General features: G+C 34.8%; 1 protein-coding gene and 1 long non-coding RNA gene across 2 annotated transcripts; both read left to right on the forward strand.

The window, feature by feature from the left end:
• Positions 1–1699: 1699 nt before the first annotated feature.
• Positions 1700–4004, forward strand: LOC141717216 (uncharacterized). Its single transcript, XR_012573558.1, has 4 exons — positions 1700–1794; positions 1930–2141; positions 2891–3022; positions 3799–4004. It is a non-coding gene; the product is annotated as an uncharacterized LOC141717216 (long non-coding RNA).
• Positions 4005–8942: 4938 nt separating this feature from the next.
• On the forward strand, positions 8943–11170 carry LOC141717217 (uncharacterized). The gene is made up of 4 exons (XM_074519310.1): positions 8943–8981; positions 9117–9316; positions 10066–10197; positions 10985–11170. The coding sequence occupies exons 2-4, from the start codon at positions 9167–9169 to the stop codon at positions 11009–11011; spliced, it is 309 nt and encodes a 102-aa protein (XP_074375411.1). The 5' UTR covers positions 8943–8981; positions 9117–9166; the 3' UTR covers positions 11012–11170.
• Positions 11171–23630: the final 12460 nt, after the last annotated feature.

Consider the following 23630-nt stretch of genomic DNA (forward strand, 5'->3'; position numbering starts at 1 on the left):
GCCAATTAAATCGATAAAAAAGTTATGCATATTATGTTGAAATAAATTAATATTCTAATTATATAAATTCTTATACTATTACTGAGCATTTATGTTATGAGAGGGGTATCGGCTTTAAAAAACCTTATTTAGTTATATTTAATATTTATAATTTTTCGTCGTAAAAATTACGTTCGTATTGTAATTGCTATTTTTCATGTTTACGATATTTTTAAAATAATCAAAATTCTTACTATACAATGAGAGCATTATTCCAACTAATAATTCATGCAAATTATTTCAAATCATATTTTTTAGAAAATTCTTAAAATACCTATTAATTTTTATAAATAACAAAAATTATTTAATTTATTTTGAGTATCTAAAAATAAAAATTTATTAACCGCGCTAAGCGCGACTAAGTTGCCTAGTTATGTCTAATGTGAAGCTGCCGGTAAGGTTATAGTTTCTTAACCTCTAATTTCTCGCAAATGATTGTTAAGAGAATTACTCCCTTCGTTTCTTAATCTTAACCTCTAATTTATGAATTTTTATTTCCAATATTAAACAAACGCCTCCGTTCTGACCTGAACGCGTCCGTTCTGATTTGTATTTCTAATATTAAACAAACGGCTCCGTTCTGACCTGAACGGCTCCGTTCTGACCTGAACGGCTCCGTTCTTATATGAACGGCTCCGTAATCATACTTATCACTATGTACAAGCCCGTCCAGCCACAACATGCATTGTGGCAACTTACCTGCGCCATGTTTAGTTTGCAGAACTTGAAAAAATGATATAAATACCACTTTTTTTAGACTAGGTGACAAGAATACCATTTTTTAATTTTTTTGGCCAAAAATACCATTTTATTACGCATTTTAAAATTGGGTAACACTATTACGCATTTGAGAAATTGGTTCGAAAACATGTGTTACCCATTTCTCAAATGCGTAATAGTGTTACCCATTTTATAAATGCATAATAGATCGATATTTTTGGCCAACATGACGCATTTTGGAAATGCGTAACACCTTGATTAAACAGCTGTTACGCATTTCCAAAATGCGTAACACTTTTTTCAAATTTTTTTTTTGCAAATTTTTTCGAAAAAACATGTGTTACCCATTTCTCAAATGCGTAATAGTGTTACCTATTTTATAAATGCGTAATAGATCGATATTTTTGGCCAACATGTACGAAAATGGTTATTCTTGTCACCAGTTTTAAAAAAAATGGTAATTTTGGCCATAACCCGCAGAATTTACATGTTTTTCAATGAAAAAATGATTTTCATAGAATATACTTTGCAAAACAGTACGTTTTGCAAATTTTTGATTACAAAATATGATTTATTTTGCCAAATTTAGATTACAGAACAAATGTGGTCTCCAGGTCTCCACAAAAAAGGTGGTCTCCATAGAACTTAACTCTCCCTGTCTCTATATATAATTTAAATATTATATATATTTTATTTCGGATTCGGATATTCCGGATTCAAATACTGATAATATCCGTTTTAATTCGGATACGGATAATATCCGTTTTTTTCGAATACAAATACAGATATTTCGGACGGATATCGAATTTTTCGAATTTTTTGGACAGCACTAGTATTAACCACTACATCATAATTGTTTACCAAATAAAAAATCATTAAACTTATAAACACAGGTAAACACAGGGTCAAAGATTTACAAAGATTTGCAAAAGTACCGTCTAGGTCAAAAAAGTCAGTGGGTAGTCAAGTCGGAGAGGAGAGGAGAGGAGAGGAGAGGCGACAATTTCTGCGGCCGGTCTACTTTTCGGTTCCTTGGTAATCGTTCTCCTCCTTTTTATTACTATCACTTATCACTTTCTTTATTATCCTCTTTATTATCTCTAAAGCTAATGGCTACTCCTGAACTTCAAAAGCAAATTACAAATCTCAACAACGTTGTGTCTCTTTTAGTCGGAAGAGTTCAGAAGAACGAGAGCGAGGTTGAGGAGTTAAAAACAAAAATGAAAGATCTGGAAAAAACTGTTGAAAACACGGATGTTTCCAGCGGGACGTGGTCTTTAATTTTAACCGAAATTAAAGAGCAAATGAACGGCCTAAAATCAGAGATCGCTCAAGTTTCATCTTCTTGTGCATTTTCTTGTGCATCGGCTTCTGCAGCGTCGGTATGTTTGAATTTTGTTTTTGGGTAATTTTTGTGAGTCTGCTTAAAATGGTGTTGTAGATTTGATTCTATATGTTTGTTTTGGTACTTATTGTTTTATTGTTTGGTATTTATTACTTTTTAACTATTAATTAATGGTTTTGTATTCAAGGGTTGTGATATTCTGTGTGTGATATTTGACCTGATATTGGTATGTATTGAGATATGTTAGGCGCAACTCTTTGAGTATGTAAATTACACTTCTTGATGAAGTTCTCTAATAATTGTTACCGCTATCTCATTGTTACTTCTTTTTTTGGTTTTATTAATAGTGTTCAAAGATAATTTGTTGTATTATATGCTCCTATCTTTATGTTTGTTAACTTCTCTTCGTATAGATATTGTGCAGCAACACTTAGTCAAGTGGATATCTTTACTCTGGGTAACAAGTGCTCTAGGAAAAAAATTGAGTGCAACAATTTCAATAATATGTGGTGATTGATAGTTTACGGTGTGTAACTTGTGTATAGAAACCTTATTTATATAGAGAGAGTAACAAAATTCCATTTTAGTAGATATCAGTTTTCTTATTGACTGATTGACTCACGGGTTTTATAAATTCTTATCTATCTGCTATAATTGAAGCTCATGTCTACTTGATGAGAAAAATATTGAGAAATTTAATAGTATGTATGTGTTAATCACTTGCGTGGTCTCCTTGTCTTTTGCTTCTCTTGAATCTTCTTGATCCCAACTTGCTCCTGTATATAGGCCGATCTGCTCCTCAAAAAAATCAACCTCATGTTTGATGAGGTTTTCAAGCGGCTTCCAGCGGGTTCGCAAAGCAATGTAGGGGATACACAAGGGCATCCGACCCAAAGCAGATCGCACCATAACTATTAGGTATATTATCTTATTTAGGCACACCAAAACTTCATTGCTATATCTCTATTTTCAGATTGATTAATCCTGCACTCGGAATTTTAACTATTGTTTTCAGATTGCTATATACAAAAATAGTGTTTTGTTAATTTTACGGATTAACTGATGCTCTTTGTTGTCTGTGTATATGTATATGTGTGTGAAATTGTGTTTGTAGTATCTTTGAATTTCCAACTTCTTTTGAACTTTTAAAAAAAAAAGGGTTCAGTCCTTGACATTCCTTTATGTTTATGATTCAACAGCTCTGCACCCTGAGTAGTCCTATCTGAGTCTAAACTAGGTGAAATAAAAGCGAAACCAAAATTTTGAACACCCCCTTCCCCCCACCTCACCAAATGTATGTGCTATGTACTAAGATGCCTTTTTTCCTGCTTGTTGGACGATGTCTTAAAAAATTGTTGTTATCATGTATGAACCACACATACTGGCAGTGTATGGAGGCTGTGTCGAGTCTGACCTAGAACTGCTTTTAGTGTCACAATACTCTTTGTATGCACCACGACACACACAAACCCTTAACTTTCTCGTTTCTCAAAGAGCTTGATTAATGCCCAAGCACATATTACATATAACTGTTTTGTTTTCTGTGTAGGCTCTTTTACACAAAGGTGTTTGTTTGATTAGTCATTTGATCCTTGAGAAGTTGGATAAGATCAATGGTTAAGTTATTTATTAGAAAATTTGTTGCATTGAACTATGATAATTGAACTATGATGATTTACGGTTTTTTACCTCAGAAACTAGGGGAGATCGAGGGAGATTGATAACTGAACTCCGAAGCACAGCAGCAGCAATTTAATTTGTGTTCGGAATTTGAACTATGAAAATTTGTTTTATTGTAATGCCTGAATTTGTTGTATTTTTTTTCTGGTTGTGATACATTCGTGGTTGTGTGCCGTGAGTAGTGTTGTTATTTGTCCTAAATCGGCAGCATCGTGGCTGTGTGCCGTGAGTACTTGGTACTTGAACTTTTAATCTTACTGTTGTTACTAAGGTATTTGTTATGTGTGGCTGTAGTGTTGTATTTGTTGTTACTGGGTGGCTACTGGGTACATTTTACTGTTTGTTGCCACATGGGCACGTTTAGCTAACAGCCCATATACGTTGGAGTTGCTCTAAATATCATAAATAATCCGGTAGTTGTGCTATTTGGGGCCTTTATTAATAATGATAATATCCGGAAAAATATATTATACTCCTCTGACTTCTCTAAATATTATCTATTATATATGTGATAATATCATTATTACAAAGTAAAATATTTTACTAAAAATATAAACATTATAGCAGAAAGTAGATGCACTTCCACGAAGAAAATGTACAAATGTACATTCTTACTCCTTACATGATATTAGGGTACTTACATTAAAAAAATATAAATGGAAATAATAGAGATAAAAATTCTAATCCGGGTTTCGAATCGTGTCCAAAACACGATAAATATGTAGCAGTTTTAAATGATAAGAACACATTAAAAAAAACTCTAAAATTTATTCGGGTCTAAAAATAAATCCCAAATCCAGATCCAGATCCAAAATTTCGGGTTCGATTAGACTCAACCGGAACGGATCGGGTATGACGTTTGGAAACTACAAAGTTAAGCGTTGGAGCAATACTACAATGAGTGACCCCCGGGAAGTCCCATTTTTCGATTCAATCCGAATTTTTTTTACAATTTTTGCTCATAATTATGAACTAATTATTTTCTAGAAAAGGCAAAAGGAGGAAAAATTATCTTTCTAAAATTTTAAATTAGTTTTTTGGTGCCAAATATGATTTTATCATTTTTTTCAAATTTTAAACTAAATATTCGGGGAAAAAAATTAGTCCATGGTGATGAACTAATTGTCACTACCACGCATTTGGGTCTAAGACTGATTGGCGTGTGAGAGCAATTTCTGCGACAAATCTTTATCTTCGAGTGAATCATATATACGTTAATTCAGATGACATAAAGGTATCAAAGGCCATTGACAATTATCCGCCCTTGATCAACCACCGCTGCACCAACAATTTTTTTACGTCATCGGTAGGCATTGCCCGAAAATAGCTCCTTTTATTACTATCGTCACAGAGCAAAATGACGGCATCTACAAGGTATGTGTTGCTCAAATTGAGTTTCGACAACTCTTCAGTCAATTGTTTGGCTTCTCGATATTTGAGTTCTTGATCTGCTTGCTCTAGCATAGACACGCTTCTCTTGCCAACGGACGAAATACTACGACTTGACGAAATAATACGACTTGAGTATTATTTATAAATCTGGGTTTCGGATCGTGTCCAAAACACAAGCAAGTAACTGGGCTTTGCTCAAGGCTTTGGTTTCCCCGTCTTTGGATAGACACAATATTGTGCAAGAGTAGGAGGATGAGGATAATTATATTATGTCTCCTCCTCGAGGATCAGACTCGGAGATGAATCTGGTTTTAGTAAAAAAAAACAATTAAAGCTTGAATTTGTTATATCAGAAATTGTTCATAGCTTTCTCTGAAGTGAGTTTTAAGTGCAAATGTCTTATATTACTATATAACCATACTTGTACAAATTGCAAACTTGATAGAACAAGACTTAATAATGTTGGTCCTGCTCTTTATTCTTTTGATCCCTAAATTTGTTAAGATTAGTCCTCAGTTGTCCGACACTTGATCACAAACGTAGTAATATTTTAGGTTGGATTCTGACATGTACATTGCTTGGCTATTCATTTGTAGGTTACTGTGGAGTTAATTCGGAAGCGACTGGCTGAAGTTGATGAAGAACATTTTGACAGGGGATGCAAACAGACACCGAAGTTTAGCGTGGAATCAAGTCCATCTGTCTTGTACATAGAATGTTCTAGCTGTGATACATTTGAGGATTTAAGTCTCCCGGGGGGAAATGTTATGACTAGTGTTAATTTTTTTCTATATATATGTTCTGTATTTGTGGCCTTGCTGAATATCTCAATCAAATCAATGATATTGCATCTGCATGTGGTGACATTTCAAATACATAATTATGATATTAAATAAATTATATTTAGCTCACTAGCTTCTCGCAAGAACTCCGACCGTAACTTTGTCAAATAGGGCTATTAAGAATGCATTTAATTACATTGGAAAGGACATGTGATCTGACTGAATAATTTCAGCACCACCCATGAAGTCGTCCTGCAAATCCTTAATTAAAATGTTGACAAGATATTAGTATTTAAATGCAGTGGCTTATATTTAATTACATATTAATGCAAAACTGCACGGCTCTTTTTGAATTTTAGTGTAGCCAATAAGTTTTTCATTTAAAATGGACAAGAACTTATTTCCAACACATCCTATATTTCCACAAATATTGCCAATTGGCCCACTTCTTGCAGACCACCAACTCAAAACATCACTGGCCTAGTTCCAAGAATTGGCTCTTGGGCTTGAGGTCACCAAAAGGCCATTCTTGTGGGTTGTCCAGATGAGAAGTCTGACATGTTGAAATTAGTAATGGGTCGAATAGGCAAGCCTGGGAGAATGGATGGACTCATCAATCGGCCGTGTTAAATCATCCTTCAATAGGCTGTTTCATTAGTCATTGCGGTTGGAATTCTACAAAGGTATAAGCAATGGTGTGCTGGCCTTTGCTGATCAGTTTCTTAACGAAACCTACATTTGTGATGTTTGGAAGGTTGGGCTGGGCCTTGATAAAGATGACACTAGGATCATCACTGGAGGAGAAATCAGGAGTAAGATGACCAATTGGCATTCAAAGAGAGAGCCTTAATCCATCAAGAAATGGTTAAAAGTGGTTCAAATCCTTAAAATCGACATGCAAAAGGGGAAAAGTCTTCTACAAAGCATAATCAACCCCAGTTCACTTCATAGCATTAACAAAATGCTAGTATAATTATAAAAAAAAATGTTGAACTGTTTAACGGAGTGGTTTTACCCTTTAACGGGGTGGTTATACGGTTTTCCATATATCTTTAATATTAGTTTCATTTAGATTTTAAAGATGAAATTTCGAAGTACTCTTTACTCAATTTTGACCAATTAACAGAAAAAATTAAATTTTTATAGTAAAATTTTGTACGATTTTTGATCAAAATTTTTTAGTAAAATATGCAAAAATCGTACAAAATTTTATAGTAAAATATGTCGCGGGCTTTCCTAATTTATTTTAATTATTAAATTTTAAAATAATCACAACATAAAATGTTAACTATTATATTTTGGCAAAGAACGAGGTTGGTCCTTCTAGGAACGACTCTGTTAGTAACACACGTGTCCATTCTGTAAGCAGCACACAAACCTGGTTCGTTAGAAACGCACGTTTTGAACGTATATGATTCCTACAACCTCCGTGTTGGCGTTCCATATCATTTTCCTTCAAAAAATACATATTGTATCATGTCTTAATTCTATTACAAGTCTTATAACGAATTCAAACTTTTTAATTTAATATTTAATTTAACAGGATACAGTATGCATTTTTTATATTCAAATTATTAATTTATAATTTAACATAATCAACAAGTAAGAATCGTAATTAATTGAAAAATCTAGTTGTTGAGCTTCAGTAATTGTGAGGAGACATTGCGTCTGATCAAAACCCTCTTCGTGAGCCGAAGGGAGGGTTTAGTTGATCATCTCGCTTTCTTATTTCGTCCTCCCCCAACTCTGTACTGGAATAATATCGTAGTTCCAGGTTTTTTGTCATATGAATTGAATGCCTTTCCAAAGAGCTGATAAGCCTTCTTCCCTAGCAATAGTAGCAATTGTACCAAAAACTCCCTTGTACTTGGGCGGACCGGTTCCTTCCCCTAAAACTGTTCGTTTTTGAAGCTGAAGCCTAACTTTAGCAGTGTCTAGGGGAATGGTACACACCTACACAAAACAAGACATAATAACTCAATATCATCACTAAAATATTGTTCTCTTCCAATTTGATACCAAAAAACTGAAGTTCCTTGGATTGTGATTAACATTGAACGGGTATAAGGCTTACAGCTTAATTTGAACAATTTGAAAACTCCAGTAGGCATGTGAAAATTGATTTGTTAAACAAGGACAAACAATTGCCTAAGTTTACATTTTCTAAAACACGGTCAATATACAACCATCATTATAATATGTTAAAAGATCAATCCTGGTATTCATCTACACTACTAATGCAAAGCCACGAAACGATTTAAATTACGTAATGAGCTCATACATAACGAGATATTGTTATCTCTCAACAATGTAAAAAAATGCATTCGTTAATTACAAATCACGAAGCTCTAAGTCTTGAGCACTAGTAAATACTAACTAAAACCGTTCTCGTTTTCAATCTATTGCTAAAATTACCCTATCCAAACCACAAAAAACTAGTTCTTGAAATTCATAGAAACTCAATCCTCTCTCTCTCTATATCATACACACACATAATTCATGTTTTTAAACAGAGAAATGTAAAAATGAAGATGATCACAGAATAAAGATGCGATAAATAAGGCACATTGAAGTAGAGAGAGATTACTTCAGCGAAACAATTTCCGTTGAATTGTGGGTCTCCATATAACTTAACTCTCTATATATATATATATATAATTTAAATATTATATATATTTTATTTCGGATTCGGATATTCCGGATTCAGATACAGATAATATCCGTTTTATTTCGGATACAGATAATATCCGTTTTTTTCGAATACAAATACAGATATTTCGGACGGATATCGAATTTTTCGAAATTTTTGGACAGCACTAGTATTAACCACTACATCATTAATTGTTCACCAAATAAAAAACCATTAAACTTATAAACACAAGTAAACACAGGGTCAAAGATTTACAAAGATTTGTAAAAATACCGTCTAGGTCAAAAAAGTCAGTGGGTAGTCAAGTCGGAGAGGAGAGGAGAGGAGAGGAGAGGCGACAATTTCTGTGGCCGGTCTACTTTTCAGTTCCTTGGTAATCATTCTCCTCCTCTTTATTACTATCACTTATCACTTTCTTTATTATCCTCTTTATTATCTCTAAAGCTAATGGCTACTCCTGAACTTCAAAAGCAAATTACAAAGCTCAACAATGTTGTGTCTCTTTTAGTCGGAAGAGTTCAGAAGAACGAGAGCGAGGTTGAGGAGTTAAAAACAAAAATGAAAGATCTGGAAAAAACTGTTGAAAACACGGCTGTTTTCAGCAGGACGTGGTCTTTAATTTTAACCGAAATTAAAGAGCAAATGAACGGCCTAAAATCAGAGATCGCTCAAGTTTCATCTTCTTGTGCATCGGCTTCTACAGCGTCGGTATGTTTGAATTTTGTTTTTGGGTAATTTTTGTGAGTCTTCTTAAAATGGTGTTGTAGATTTGATTCTATATGTTTGTTTTGGTACTTATTGTTTTATTGTTTGGTATTTATTACTTTTTAACTATTAATTAGTGGTTTTGTATTCAAGGGTTGTGATATTCTCTGTGTGATATTTGACCTGATGTTGGTATGTATTGAGATATGTTAGGCGCAACTCTTTGAGTATGTAAATTACACTTCTTGATGAAGTTCTCTAATAATTGTTACCGCTATCTCATTGTTACTTCTTTTTTTGGTTTTATTAATAGTGTTCAAAGATAATTTGTTGTATTATATGCTCCTATCTTTATGTTTGTTAACTTCTCTTCGTATAGATATTGTGCAGCAACACTTAGTCAAGTGGATATCTTTACTCTGGGTAACAAGTGCTCTAGGAAAAAAATTGAGTGCAACAATTTCAATAATATGTGGTGATTGATAGTTTACGGTGTGTAACTTGTGTATAGAAACCTTATTTATATAGAGAGAGTAACAAAATTCCATTTTAGTAGATATCAGTTTTCTTATTGACTGATTGACTCACGGGTTTTATATATTCTTATCTATCTGCTATAATTGAAGCTCATGTCTACTTGAAGAGAAAAACATTGAGAAATTTAACAGTATGTATGTGTTAATCACTTGCGTGGCCTCCTTGTCTTTTGCTTCTCTTGAATCTTCTTGATCCCAACTTGCTCCTGTATATAGGCCGATCTGCTCCTCAAAAAAATCAACCTCATGTTTGATGAGGTTTTCAAGCGGCTTTCAGCGGGTTCGCAAAGCAATGTAGGGGATACACAAGGGCATCCGACCCAAAGCAGATCGCACCATAACTATTCGGTATATTATCTTATTTAGGCACACCAAAACTTCATTGCTATATCTCTGTTTTCAGATTGATTAATCCTGCACTCGGAATTTTAACTATTGATTTTAACTATTGTTTTCAGATTGCTATATACAAAAATAGTGTTTTGTTAATTTTACGGATTGACTGGTGCTCTTTGTTGTCCGTGTATATGTATATGTGTGTAAAATTGTGTTTGTAGTATCTTTGAATTTCCAACTTATTTTGAACTTTAAAAAAAAAGGGTTCAGTCCTTGACATTCCTTTGTGTTTATGATTCAACAGCTCTGCACCCTGAGTAGTCCTATCTGAGTCTAAACTAGGTGAAATAAAAGTGAAACCAAAATTTTGAACACCCCCTTCCCCCCACCCCACCAAATGTATGTGCTATGTACTAAGATGCCTTTTTTCCTGCTTGTTGGACGATGTCTTAAAAAATTGTTGTTATCATGTATGAACCACACATACTGGCAGTGTATGGAGGCTGTGTCGAGTCTGACCTAGAACTGCTTTTAGGGTCACAATACTCTTTGTATGCACCACGACACACACAAACCCTTAACTTTCTCGTTTCTCAAAGAGCTTGATTAATGCCCAAGCACATATTACATATAACTGTTTTGTTTTCTGTGTAGGCTCTTTTACACAAAGGTGTTTGTTTGATTTGTCATTTGATCCTTGAGAAGTTGGATAGGATCAGTGGTTAAGTTATTTATTAGAAAATTTGTTGCATTGAACTATGATAATTGAACTATGATGATTTACGGTTTTTTACCTCAGGAACTAGAGGAGATCGAGGGAGATTGATAACTGAACTCCGAAGCACAGCAGCAGCAATTTAATTTGTGTTCGGAATTTGGACTCTGAAAATTTGTTTTATTGTAACGCCTGAATTTGTTGTATTTTTTTTCTGGTTGTGATACATTCGTGGTTGTGTGCCGTGAGTAGTGTTGTTATTTGTCCTAAAGCGGCAGCATCGTGGTTGTGTGCCGTGAGTACTTGGTACTTGAAATTTTAATCTTACTGTTGTTACTAAGGTATTTGTTGTGTGTGGCTGTAGTGTTGTATTTGTTGTTACTGAGTGGCTACTGGGTACATTTTACTGTTTGTTGCCACATGGGCACGTTTAGCTAACAACCCATATACGTTGGAGTTGCTCTAAATATCATAAATAATCCGGTAGTTGTGCTATTTGGGGCCTTTATTAATAATGATAATATTCGGAAAAATATATTATACACCTCTGACTTCTCTAAATATTATCTATTATATATGTGATAATATCATTATTACAAAATAAAATATTTTACTAAAAATATAAACATTATAGCAGAAAGTAGATGCACTTCCACGAAGAAAATGTACAAATGTACATTCTTACTCCTTACATGATATTAGAGTACTTACATTAAAAAAATATAAATGGAAATAATAGAGCTAAAAATTCTAATCCGGGTTTCGAATCGTGTCCAAAACACGATAAATATGTAGCAGTTTTAAAAGATAAGAACACATTAAAAAAAATCTCTAAAATTTATTCGGGTCTAAAAATAAATCCCAAACCCAGATCCAGATCCAAAATTTCGGGTTCGATTAGACTCAACCGGAACGGATCGGGTATGACGTTTGGAAACTACAAAGTTAAGCGTTGGAGCAATACTACAATGGGTGACCCCTGGGAAGTCCCATTTTTCGATTCAATCCGATTTTTTTTTACAATTTTTGCTCATAATTATGAACTAATTATTTTCTAGAAAAGGCAAAAGGAGGAAAAATTATCTTTCTAAAATTTTAAATTAGTTTTTTGGTGCCAAATATGATTTCATCATTTTTTCAAATTTTAAACTAAATATTCGGGGAAAAAAATTAGTCCATGGTGATGAACTTATTGTCACTACCACAAGCCCTTACGAAGAAGCTGCATTTGGGTCTAAGACTGGGGGTCTTTCAACAGAAGGAGGAATAGTTTGAGTTTGAGGAATTATTACCTGTAGAGGAAGAGCATCTGATGTTTGAGCCTGGGTGGTTTGAACCACTGGAGGTTGAGCTTGCTGTTCATGACCGGGAAGATTGAAGATAGGTAAAGGAATGTAAGTGGCGATGAAAGCAGATACAAGTACTGGAACTTGCATGAATTTGAAGGTTGTGTCTTGGCGTATGTAAATCTTTTTGCTTACTGGAGGGGGTTCAGTTACTGAAGAGTTAGCAAAAAGAGCTTTATGCTCAGGTGAGAGAAGATGTTCTGCTATGAGCATGAGAAAATGAGCGTAGTAGCACGAAACCCTACAATTTGTAGAATGATCACGTAAAGCAGTAGTGAGACGTTTCAGAAGAATGGGTAAAAGTAGTTTGCCAAAATTGATCCTTTGATTGAAAACAATCGCAAGACCAATATATTGCAGAGTGGAAGTGATGTTGTGAAAGTTGGATTTAGTGCAGTTGGCAAACACTTTGGAAAGTGTATCGAAGAAAATATCCCATTCAGAAACCAAATTGGATTTAGACAACTTGGTTAAATTAATCACCCCCTGATAGCGAATAGCAAGGAAAAAGTTTGAAATATCATATTCAGAGGGTAAATTACAGAAATTGTCCATTGGAAAATTTAACGCTCGATTGACGACTGTTTCATCAACTACATACTGTGTGTTTGCCACGGTGAATGAAAAAGATTTAAAATCATCGGCCACAGTAGAGGTTGTGCAAATCAGTCTGAGCAGATCGACATTTAAAATCACATTTGATTTAATAGCAGAGCTAACAATCGAATGGTCATTTAAAAATCTAATCCACGGCTTAAATTTTTCCACATCACATTTTTCTGGATTAAAATAACCAACAAGATTATGCGAGACAATTTGGAAATTGAGGGCCATTAAAAAATATAATAAAACACACACTTTCAGAATTTTAAGAGTAATATTAAGAAAATTCGAATTAATTAAAGTAATTTAATAATTCGAATTAAATCAATTATATCCGAAAAATTTAGAAAGTAATGTATCTCGTTAATGTTCTTAACTCACAATAACAGATCTGAAAAACGCACAAGACACAAAACAAAAAAATAACTAAAAATACCCAAAAACAAACAAACACTGATTTTGAAGGGAACAAAAATGAAGTGAAATTTAAAAATAAAAATTGGGCAGCACTTCTGTATGTATATACGTGTATGTATATATAACAGGAGTGAAATTTTGTTTGCTGAGTAAAAACTCGAGCAAGAAGTATCAATGGAGGTTTGAGATCGAATTGAGAGAGAGAGAAACAAAAGAGAGAGAAAGAACTGTTGGAATTTTGAAAACTGAACTGAATGATTTTACAAAACAAAACAAGAAATCGTTAAGTAGAACAACTGGTATGACAATCGAGGAAAGTCATACCGATTGTCTTCCCGATTGTCATACCAGGCAATTGAGAAAACAAAAATACTAATAATATAACTGGTACGACAATCTGATAGTCATACCGATTGTCATACCAGTACAAAATAAAAACAAATATTATCTGATATAAATTTTATTACTGGCATGACAATCAATAGTCATACCGATTGTCTTGCCAGTTATAAAATTAAACTGAATTATTATTAAACACATATATATGTTCTGGAATGACTTTCAGCAAGACAATTTCAATTGTCTTGCCGATTGTCATTCTAGTATAAAATAAACTTATACACAGAATTAATACTGGAATGACTTTCAGCAAGACAATTGATTGTCTTGCCGATTTTCATTGCAGATATATATATATATATATATATATATAAAACATACAAACACAGAAATATATATTAACCAGTTATAGAAAACTGAAATAAAGACTGATATAAAATAATAAAAATAAATAATAATAAATAATAAAATATTTTAGAGAATATTTACAAAATTAAAATATTTCAGAGATAATTATATTTTCAGTCCAAAAATAGATTTCTTTTGAATTTTAGCAAATAAAATTCATAAAAAAATATTTTTAGAGAAAATAAAATATTATGAGACATTAAAATTAACAAGTTGAATAAATAAATAAGATAAGATAATAATAAAAATTACAAAGAAATAAGCAAGTATTATGGAAAATATGATAAAATAAATTTGCAAATGAATTTTTCATTTATGAAAAATTCATTTGTAAATTCATTCAAGAACAGATTTCAGATATTAACAAGTTTAATCACTAAAGCTATTCAACATACCCAATTTACCAACTAATCTGGTAAATGTGGATTCATCAAGAGGTTTAGTGAAAATATCTGCTATTTGTTCTTCTGTTGGAACAAAAAATAATTCAGCAGTACCATTCATGACGTGCTCTCTAATAAAATGATACCTGATGTCAATGTGCTTGGTCCTTGTATGCTGCACAGGGTTGTTGGTGATGGCTATTGCACTTGTATTGTCACATAGAATATGTATTTTGTTCAATACAGAGCCATAGTCCCGTAGCTGATTCCTAATCCACAAGATCTGAGCACAGCAGCTTCCAGCAGCAATATATTCAGCCTCGGCCGTTGAATTGGAAACTGTTTGTTGTTTCTTGTTGTACCATGAGACTAGTTTGCTACCTAGGAATTGACAACTCCCTGAGGTGCTTTTCCTATCAACAACACTTCCTGCGTAATCTGAATCTGTATATCCAACAAGGTTAAAACCAGATTCTTTAGGGTACCAAATACCTAGATTTGGTGTTCCCTTAAGATATCTCAAGATTCGTTTAACAGCAACGAGATGAATATCTCTAGGATCCGCTTGGAACCTTGCACATAAGCATGTAGCATACATAATATCTGGTCTACTTGCAGTAAGATAGAGTAACGATCCAATCATACCTCTGTAGCTTGTGACATCTACCTTAATGGAGTTTTCACATGGTCCAAGCTTGACAGCTGTAGTTGACTGAGTCCTTGCTGATGCAGAATCCTCTAGATTATACTTTTTTAGGAGTTCCTTGAGATACTTGGATTGACAAATAAAAGTTCCATCTAACCTTTGATTTACTTGTAATCCAAGAAAGAACTTCAGCTCTCCGATCATGCTCATTTCAAATTTACTGTGCATTAACTTAGCAAATCTCTTACAGAGATTATCATTAGTAGACCCAAATATTATATCATCCATATAGACTTGGACTAATATAGTTCATTCTTATGCTTTTTAGAAAAGAGAGTTTTGTCTATGACACCTCTAATAAAGCTATTTTCAATAAGAAATTCAGAGAGAGTGTCATACCATTTTCTCGGAGACTAGTTGAGTCCATAGATAGCCTTGAAAAGAAAGTAGACAAAATCCAAATGATCTGGATCTTCAAAACCAGGAGGTTGCTCTACATATACCTCTTCATCCAGCTTTCCATTCAGAAAGGCACTCTTGACATCCATTTGATAAACTTTAAAGTTAGAGAATGCTGCAAATGCCAGAAATATCCTGATGGCCTCTAGTCTAGCCACTGAAGCATAGGTTTCATCATAATCAATGCCTTCAGCTTGAGAATACCCTTTAGCTACCAGTCTTGCTTTGTTTCTTGTAACCACACCATCTTCATCTAGTTTATTCCTGAATACCCACCGAGTACCAACAACTTTCTTGTGTGTAGGTCTAGGTACCAGTTTCCAGACTTGTTGATGTTCAAACTGATTGAGTTCATCTTGCATAGCAATCACCCAATCTGGATCAGTCAGTGCTTCCTCAATCTTCTTAGGTTCCATCTCAGAAAGAAATCCTGAGAACAGACACTCATTTTGAGTAGCACGTCTAGTTCTGACTCCAACATCTGGATCACCAATAATCAACTCAAAAGGATGAGCTTTATTCCAGACAGTCTGTCTTGGAATATTTGTTCTTGATGATTCGCCTTGATATTCATTGGGATGTTGTGTCCTACTAGTTAATCCTTCAGCATCTCCCCCTGAGTTGTTGCCATGTTGACTTGAAGATTCTCCGTCAGTAACAGTGGTATCTCCATTGTTGCCAAAGTTTCCATCACCATTACCTTGAGTATCATCATGATTAACAGGTTCTTCACCAGCAACAACCTCAGGTTCTTGATCATGTTCTGATTCTGAATCTGACATATCATCAAACTTCAGTTTCTCAGAAGGATCTTCAGTTTGGATACTAGGGAGTTTAGTGTCATCAAATGTAACATTGACACTTTCAGTTACTTTGTGTTGATCAATGATATACACCCTGTATGATCTTCTTCCATATCCAACAAAAATACCCTCATATGCCTTTGCCTCGAATTTACCACGACGATCATCTCCATCCTTGAGCACGAAGCATCTGGCACCAAATACATGAAAGTATTTGATAGAAGGTTTCTGTTCATTCATAATCTCATAAGGAGTTTTCATGAAGTCTTTGTTGATTAGAGTTCGATTCTGAGTATAACATGCAGTATTGACAGCTTCAGCCCAAAAGTACATTGGAAGACCTGATTCACTTAACATCGTTCTTGCAGCTTCAATCAATGTACGATTCTTCCTTTCTACCACTCCATTTTGCTGAGGGGTTCCAGGAGCTGAAAATTGTCAGGTAATCCCTTTGTCTGTACAGAATCCATTGAGAAGTGAATTCTTGAATTCTGTTCCATTATCTGACCTTATTGCTCTAACAAATACATTAGAATCTAACTCGATCAACTTGATATGATCAATCACAACTTGTGGTGTTTCATCCTTAGAGTGAAGGAATAAAACCCACGTATGCTTGGAATAGTCATCAACTATCACAAGACTAACACTTCTTTGACATCGAAAGAACATTAACTTGTCCAAATAAATCCATGTACAATAATTACAGAACACCAGTTATGGAGGATGTGTCAGTGCCTCTGTGACTTGCTTTCTTTGACTTTCCTTTCTGGCAAGCCTCACACAGTCCTTCTGGGGAGAATTCCAGCTGAGGCAGACCTCTGACCAATTCTCTTTTGACAAGAGAATTGAGATGAGAAAGTCTCTTATGCCATAGCCAACTCTTATCTGACGATGCCTTTGCATAGAAACAATTGACTTCAGGATTGCTTCCAGAGTTCATGTCAGCTACGAACAGATTTCCTTTCCGGATTCCCATCAAGGAAGGTTTTTCATTTTTCTTGTGCAGAATCTGACACTTCAGCTTGTCGAATAAAACATTGTAGCCGTTGTCACAGAACTGACTAATGCTAAGCAGATTGTGTTCAAGTCCTTGCACAACATACACATTTTCAATGATAATGTTAGATATATTTGATAATGTCATGGCTAATATAATTTATGTTTAGATTTCAGATCTTACTTAACAGGACAAATCAGTACTTAACTATTGATCAGTACTTATACTGGAAGTCAGGACTTAAGGATATCAGTACTTATATTATCAGGAGATAATCATCAGAAGTTAGATATCATAACTTAAGTGCTGAAGGATGATCAGAGAAGGACACTAGCTGATTAAAGGAAAGAAGATCGAGATAAACATAAGAAGAGATATGCATGAAGAAGGAATTCCGTGAAGAATGGAATACTTGGAAGAAAAGATATCTGATTGATATATTTTAGGAAGCAGAATTATATTCCATATCAATTAGCGATTATCTTGTAACTGTGTAGTATATAAACACAAACATAGGGTTTACACTATAAGTGTTATCATATATTCGAGAAGATTATTCATTGTAACCCTAGCAGCTCTCGTGATATTTGTTCATCACTAAGAGGTAACAGTTCCATACTGTAACAGAGTTTATTATTTCAATAAAGTTTATTTTCTGTTACTTAATATATTAAAGTTCGATTTGATTGTATTATACACTGTATTCACCCCATCTACAGTGTGTGTGACCTAACAAGTGGTATCAGAGCCAATCTGTTAACACACATACAGCTAAAGATCCAAACACAATCATGTCTGACACAGAAACTCCAACTAAGCCTACCAAAACTGAAGAACCTCCAAAGCCACAAATTCAAAGTCGGTATGAGACTATCAGGGTTCCCTTACTGAGACCATCTGAATATCCCATATGGAAGGTAAGGATGACCATGTTCCTGGAAGCAACAGATCCAGAATACCTTGATAGAATCAAGGAAGGGCCTCACAAACCAACCAAGCTCGCTGTTGCAGTTGCAGGTGAAGCAGCAAAGACCGTACCAAAGGAGAAGAGTGATTATACTGCTGAAGATATAGCATCAATTGCTAAGGATGCCAAGGTACGACACTTACTGCATAGTGCCATTGATAATGTAATGTCAAACAGGGTAATCAACTGCAAGACTGCTAAGGAGATATGGGATGCTCTGGAAACAAGGTGTCAGGGAACTGACACAATTAAGAAGAACAGGAAGACAATACTCACTCAAGAGTATGAACACTTTGACTCAAAGACTAATGAGTCATTGAATGATTTATATGATAGATTTGTCAAACTTTTGAATGATTTGTCACTGGTTGATAAAGAGTATGATCTTGAAGATTCAAACCTTAAGTTCCTGTTAGCTCTTCCTGAATGCTGGGATTTGAAGGCAACGACAATAAGAGACAACTACAATCTTGATGAAACAACTCTTGACGAAATCTATGGAATGCTCAAGACTCATGCGCTTGAGATGGAACAAAGAAGTAAGAGGAAAGGAGGAAAGTCAAGGACAATTGCTCTTAAGGCTGAAGAAGAATTCCCCAAAGCAGCTTCCTCAAGGAAAGACAAGGGTAAAGCTCTTGTCATAAAGTCTGAAACTGAGTCATCAAGTTCTGAAAGTGATGATGGCTCAGATTCTGAAAGCTTGCCTGAGACTGATGCTGATGAGGAGATGATGAAGCTGTGTGCTCTTATGGTGAAAGGAATCACAAAGATTGCATATAGGAAGTTCAGGAAGGGAAAGAAGTTTTCCAGGAAAGGCATAAGTTCTGATAAGAAGAATTTCAGAAGATCTGAAGGCAGAGGAGGAAAGTCTGACAGAGGAGATTATACCAATGTTAAATGCTATAACTGTGGTGAGAAAGGCCACATATCTCCTGATTGCAAGAAGGTAAAGGGTGACAAAGGCAAGGCTCTTGTCACAAAGCAAAAAAGCTGGACAGAGACCTCAGACTCTGAAAGTGAGGAAAATATGCATTGATGGCAAATGCTGATAAAGAAAGTGCTGAGAGCAGTTCTGAAGCTGCTGAAACAAAGGTACCTCAGACTACTTATGCTTTTCATACTGATGATATTAATGAGTTGAGAAGATATCTTAAAACCATGTTTGTTAGTTATAGAGATCAAACTTTAACATGTGAAAGATTAACTTCTGAAAATCTTGCATTTAAGAAAAGAAATGATTTCTTAGAAAAAGAGTTAGTCATGTTCCATCAAACTCAGAAGGATAGAGATGATGCTTTTTATGTTAGGGATGAAGTGCTAAAAATGAATGAATCTCTAAAAACTGAGTTAGAAAAGGAAAGAGAGATTATCAGGACTTGGACTAACTCTAGCAAAACAACTCAAAATTTGCTAAGTAGTGGAAATTGTAAAGAGGGCTTAGGTTATGGAGAAGATAAGAATGATAAAGGAACTGAAGAAATTAAGCCTGTTGATAAGCAAAAGCCAAAGTTAAAACCTGTTAAATTTGTAACTGTAAAGTCTGAAAATGAGAAATCAGAAGTTACAAAGGAATTAACTTCTGACAAACTAAAACAGGAAAAGACAGCTGAAGTGAACATAGGCTTAATGACAAAGAAGCAGCTTAAGCATAAGCTGAAAGATGTTAAGAATGCAAACAAGATAAAATCACCTAGGAAAAATAGGAATGGAAAGGAAGGTGTGAATAAAAGCAATAATTATAAACCTGTTCCTGATGCTCCTAGGAAAACATGTCATAACTGTGGAAGTTCTAACCATCTGGCTTCTTTTTGCAGGAAGAATAAGAATATTAACTCCTTACCTTCAAAATCAGGAGTTAAGAGTCAGTCTGTTAGATACAAACCACAAAATCCTTGTTTTCATTGTGGTAGTTTATGGCATTCCATTTATACTTGTAAGGAATATCATAGTTTGTACTATGATTATTATCAAATAAAACCTTCTTTGAAGAAAGTTTCAATTGTTCCTTCTAGTGTAAATTCTGATTCAAAGTCTGATAGTGTAAGTTCTGATAAGAAAAATGTTAACATAAACTCTGATGCTAAATCCGCTGCAAATGTTAACAAACTTAATAAGGCCAAAGGATCCAAGCAAGTCTAGGTCCTTAAAACTAATAATTAGTGATCTTTGTGATTGCAGGGCAACAGGAAAAATATTCTAGTTCTGGACAGTGGATGTTCAGGACATACGACTGGAAATAAGGCCCTGCTATCAGACTTTGTGGAGAAAGCTGGCCCAAGTGTTTCTTATGGAGATGGAAACATTGAAAAAACATTGGGATATGGCAATATCAATCTTGGAAATGTCATAATTAAAGAAGTAGCTCTGGTCTCAGGACTTAAACACAATCTACTGAGTATAAGTCAAATTTGTGACAGAGGTTATCATGTTGATTTCTTTGGAGAACACTGTGAAATTGTGAGTAAATCGAAAGGCAAAGTTGTTCTGAAAGGATACAAGCGTGGTAACATTTATGAAGCTAAGCTTTCAACAAGTACTGATGGTTCTGCAATCTGTCTAATAAGTAGAGCATCAATTGAAGAAAGCTGGAATTGGCATAAGAAACTCTCTCATTTAGATTTCAACAATATAAATGAACTGGTCAAGAAAAATCTTGTGAGAGGACTGCCAAAGTCAGTATTTGCTCCTGATGGTCTTTGTGATTCCTATCAGAAAGCCAAACAAAGAAAATCTTCATTCAAGAGCAAGACTGAATCATCAATTCTTGAGCCTTATCATCTACTACATGTTGATCTATTTGGTCCATTAAATGTCATGTCTATTGCAAAGAAGAAGTATGCGTTGGTCATAGTGGATGAGTTCACCAGATACACATGGGTGTATTTCTTGCACACAAAAAGTGAAACTGCATCTATCTTGATTGATCATGTCAAACATATGGATAAAATGGTCAAGGATTCTGTGAAAATTTGAAGGAGTGATAATGGCACTGAGTTCAAGAATTTGATAATGGAAGAGTTCTGCAAAAACCATGGAATAAAGCAGGAATTTTCTGCTCCTGGAACTCCACAACAAAATGGAGTTGTTGAAAGGAAGAATAGAACTCTCATTAAAGCTGCACGTACAATGCTTGAAGAAGCAAAGCTTCCAACCTATTTCTGGGTTGAAGCTGTGCAGACTGCTTGTTTTACTCAAAATGCAACACTCATTAACAAGCATGGAAAAACACCATATAAGATGGTGAAGAAAAAGAAGCCAAATCTGAAATACTTTCATGTATTTGGATGCAAGTGTTTTGTTCTCAAGACTCATCCTGAACAGCTATCAAAGTTTGATCTAAAAGCTGTTAAAGGAATCTTTGTTGGATATCCACTTTCCACAAAAGCCTTCAGAGTCTATAATTTGAGAACAAAAGTGGTCATGGAATCTATCAATGTCTCTTTTGATGACAAGAAGATTACTGGTCTTGAAGATTTCATTGACCATGATCAGCTGAGATTTGAAAATGAAGACTCAAATTCTGATACTGAAAATCCTGACAGTCTAAGTCCTGATACTGTAAACTCTGATGAATTAAACTCTGATGTTATTGAAACTGTGGTGACTACGTCAAAGGAAGATGCACCTATGCAGGGGGAGCATACTCAAGATCCTACCACATCTCAAGAAACATCAGAACTTGCATCTGGCTCTTCAAGTTTTGATTCGTCAAGTTCTGATAAGCCAAGTTCTGATAGTGCTGAAAATCTAAATACTGAAGAATCCAACTCAGAGAGCATAGTTTCAGGGGGAGCATCAGAAAATGAAAATGAAGATAGCATGGATCATGGGGGAACATCCAGTTCTAGAGAAAACCTTCCATCTGCAAGGAAGTGGACAAAATCACATACACCTGATTTGATAATTGGAAATCCTGATGCAGGTGTCAGAACTAGAACAGGTACTTCAAATGAATGTCTCTACAATTCTTTTCTCTCTCAGACTGAGCCAAAGAAAGTGGAAGAAGCTCTTCAAGATGCTGATTGGGTGCAAGCAATGCAGGAAGAGTTAAATGAATTTGAAAGAAACAAAGTCTGGACCCTAGTGCCAAGACCAAAGAATAGATCTGTTGTTGGTACAAAGTGGGTATTCAGAAACAAAACTGACAGTGATGGCATAATTACAAGGAATAAGGCAAGGCTGGTTGCAAAAGGATATTCTCAACAGGAGGGAATTGATTATGATGAAACATTTGCACCAGTTGCTAGGTTAGAAGCCATAAGGATATTTTTGGCTTATGCTGCTCACAAAAAGTTTACTGTCTTTCAAATGGATGTGAAAAGTGATTTTCTCAATGGAGAATTGGAGGAGGAGGTATATATTGAACAACCTCTAGGCTTTGTAGATACCAAACATCCAGATTATGTCTACAGGCTTGATAAAGTACTTTATGGACTTAAGCAAGCTCCTAGAGCATGGTATGAGACTTTAGCTCAGTTTCTTCTGGAAAGTGGATTCAACAGAGGAACAATAGACAAAACACTGTTCTATCTCAACCATGGAAAGGACTTACTTCTGGTTCAGATTTATGTTGATGATATCATTTTTGGGTCTACAAATGACAAACTTTGCAAGAAGTTTGCCAAACTAATGCAGTCAAGATATCAGATGAGTATGATGGGGGAACTTAGCTATTTTATGGGCCTTCAAGTCAAACAGAATGAAGAAGGCACTTTTATTTGTCAAACCAAGTACACCAGAAACTTGCTGAAGAAATTTGGAATGCAAGATTGTTCATGTGCATCCACTCCAATGGCCACTGCAACAAAACTGGATAAGGATACCGGTAAATCAGTAGATATTACTGACTACAGAGGTATGATTGGCTCTTTACTCTATCTAACTGCTAGTAGACCTGATATCATGTATGCTACCTGTCTTTGTGTAAGATTTCAAGCAGATCCAAGAGAACCTCACTTAACAGCTGTGAAAAGAATCTTTAAGTATCTTAAAGGAACAGCTGCTCTGGGATTATGGTATCCTAGAGAATCAGATTTTAAACTAATAGGTTACTCAGATGCAGATTTTGCAGGTTGCAAAATTGACAGGAAAAGCACAAGTGGAAGCTGCCAATTTCTTGGAGGCAGATTGGTTTCTTGGTACAGCAAGAAACAAAAGTCAATTTCCACATCAACTGCAGAAGCAGAGTATATTGTTGCAGGAAGCTGTTGTGCACAGATTCTTTGGATGAAGAATCAGTTACTGGATTATGGGTTAACATATTTCAAAATCCCTATTTACTGTGATAATCAAAGTGCTATTTCTAAGACAGGTAATCCAGTTCAACACTCTATGACAAAGCACATCAGCATCAGGCACC

This window comes from Apium graveolens, chromosome 4 (genome assembly GCF_009905375.1).
Source record: "Apium graveolens cultivar Ventura chromosome 4, ASM990537v1, whole genome shotgun sequence".
Classification (NCBI taxonomy): Eukaryota; Viridiplantae; Streptophyta; class Magnoliopsida; order Apiales; family Apiaceae; genus Apium; species Apium graveolens.